Source organism: Nicotiana tabacum, chromosome 13 (genome assembly GCF_000715075.1).
Source record: "Nicotiana tabacum cultivar K326 chromosome 13, ASM71507v2, whole genome shotgun sequence".
Lineage (NCBI taxonomy): Eukaryota > Viridiplantae > Streptophyta > Magnoliopsida > Solanales > Solanaceae > Nicotiana > Nicotiana tabacum.
Window position 1 is genome coordinate 112,372,657 of NC_134092.1, and position 1,300 is coordinate 112,373,956.

Genomic DNA, 1,300 nt, shown 5'->3' on the forward strand with positions numbered 1-1,300 from the left:
CATACAAGTAAATTTGTCCCTTTACCTTAAAGAAAACTCTGTATTTTTTTTATGACAGGAAGAAAGAACATCTAATCATAAAGAAAGAAATGTAAATAAGGAAAATTTTCTTATATACACTTGCAAGTCTAATGAATCGTTGGAAAACTACTGGCGATTTGGCCTCATGCTAGCTCGCTAAAACATTTAAGAAAAAATAAATAATCAAACTAAGTATCAACTTAAAACCTAAGATGCTAATTTTCCTTAAAATGAATTGAAAAAAAAGAAGAAGAAGAAACAAGTAGGCTGCTATTTTTCTACCTAAATTTGATTGTTAGATGTAACACCTTCACGTTGGAGAGGCTCAATCCTTATTACGATTTCTTGAACTGCTGCTGATGAAGTACTATTAGTTACTGTAGTAGAACTCCCCCCGTTAATAATTTTTTGGCAAGTCTCAATAAGGCAATGCCTACAAGTAGGGCAAGAAGAGTGGGAATTCAGCCATTTATCAATACACTTGACGTGGAACCCATGATTGCACTTAGGCAGAACCTTAACTTTTTCTCCAATTCCAAATTCTGATAAGCAAATGACACACTCAGAGTCAAGCCCTGGATCTTTCAATTCAGTGGTATATGTTATAACCGGGAATGTCTTGAGGGCTTTTTTCTTGATTCCTGTATTAGGTAGCTTTGCGGCCGAAGGGTTTCTATGGTTTGAGGATGAGTGTGGCGCTGATACCAAGCTGGAGCACCTTAATGCACACTTTATGATGGAATTGAAGACAAGTGAACAGATCAAGGCAAATACAAGTACGGCCAAAACCATAATAGCATTTGCATCAAATGTGTTGACGTTGTTACCAAGTGGTACTAGGTCAGTTGGATCATGGCTGATTTCGGCTGCAGGAGGCGGCGCCATGGTGGCCTCCCGGTGGTATTGTGGTATTGTAGCTGGTAATAAAAGTAGTCTTCTTGAGTAGTGGAAGTTCTCCATAAATTCTTGAATGAATAGAGTGGAAATAGTTGCTATTGGAAGTAGTTTTCTTGGTCTTTGAATGTATTTTTCTTTGAATTGTTTCTTTCGTTTGATGTTGTTGAATGAATGAATTATTGAAGACTCCCGTTGCTTATATAGGACAACTTTATAGTGGAAGGATATATTAGTATTATTTTACTTTCAATTGAATGAATAATTCGGATTTCCAAGTCATCATTCTTTATAATTAGGCTTAGCACTACATATATTAACATAAGTTAGCTCTAAATATTTTTTCTTCCCAATTTGGATACTCGACTAAGACTCTTTGTGATAA

The 1,300-nt window shown here is 35.8% G+C and overlaps 1 protein-coding gene across 1 annotated transcript; it reads right to left on the reverse strand.

The window, feature by feature from the left end:
* Positions 1-240: 240 nt before the first annotated feature.
* Positions 241-1,072, reverse strand: LOC107764301 (RING-H2 finger protein ATL78-like). Its single transcript, XM_016582861.2, has one exon. It carries the CDS (start codon positions 979-981, stop codon positions 304-306), a length of 678 nt encoding a protein of 225 aa, XP_016438347.1. The 5' UTR covers positions 982-1,072; the 3' UTR covers positions 241-303.
* Positions 1,073-1,300: the final 228 nt, after the last annotated feature.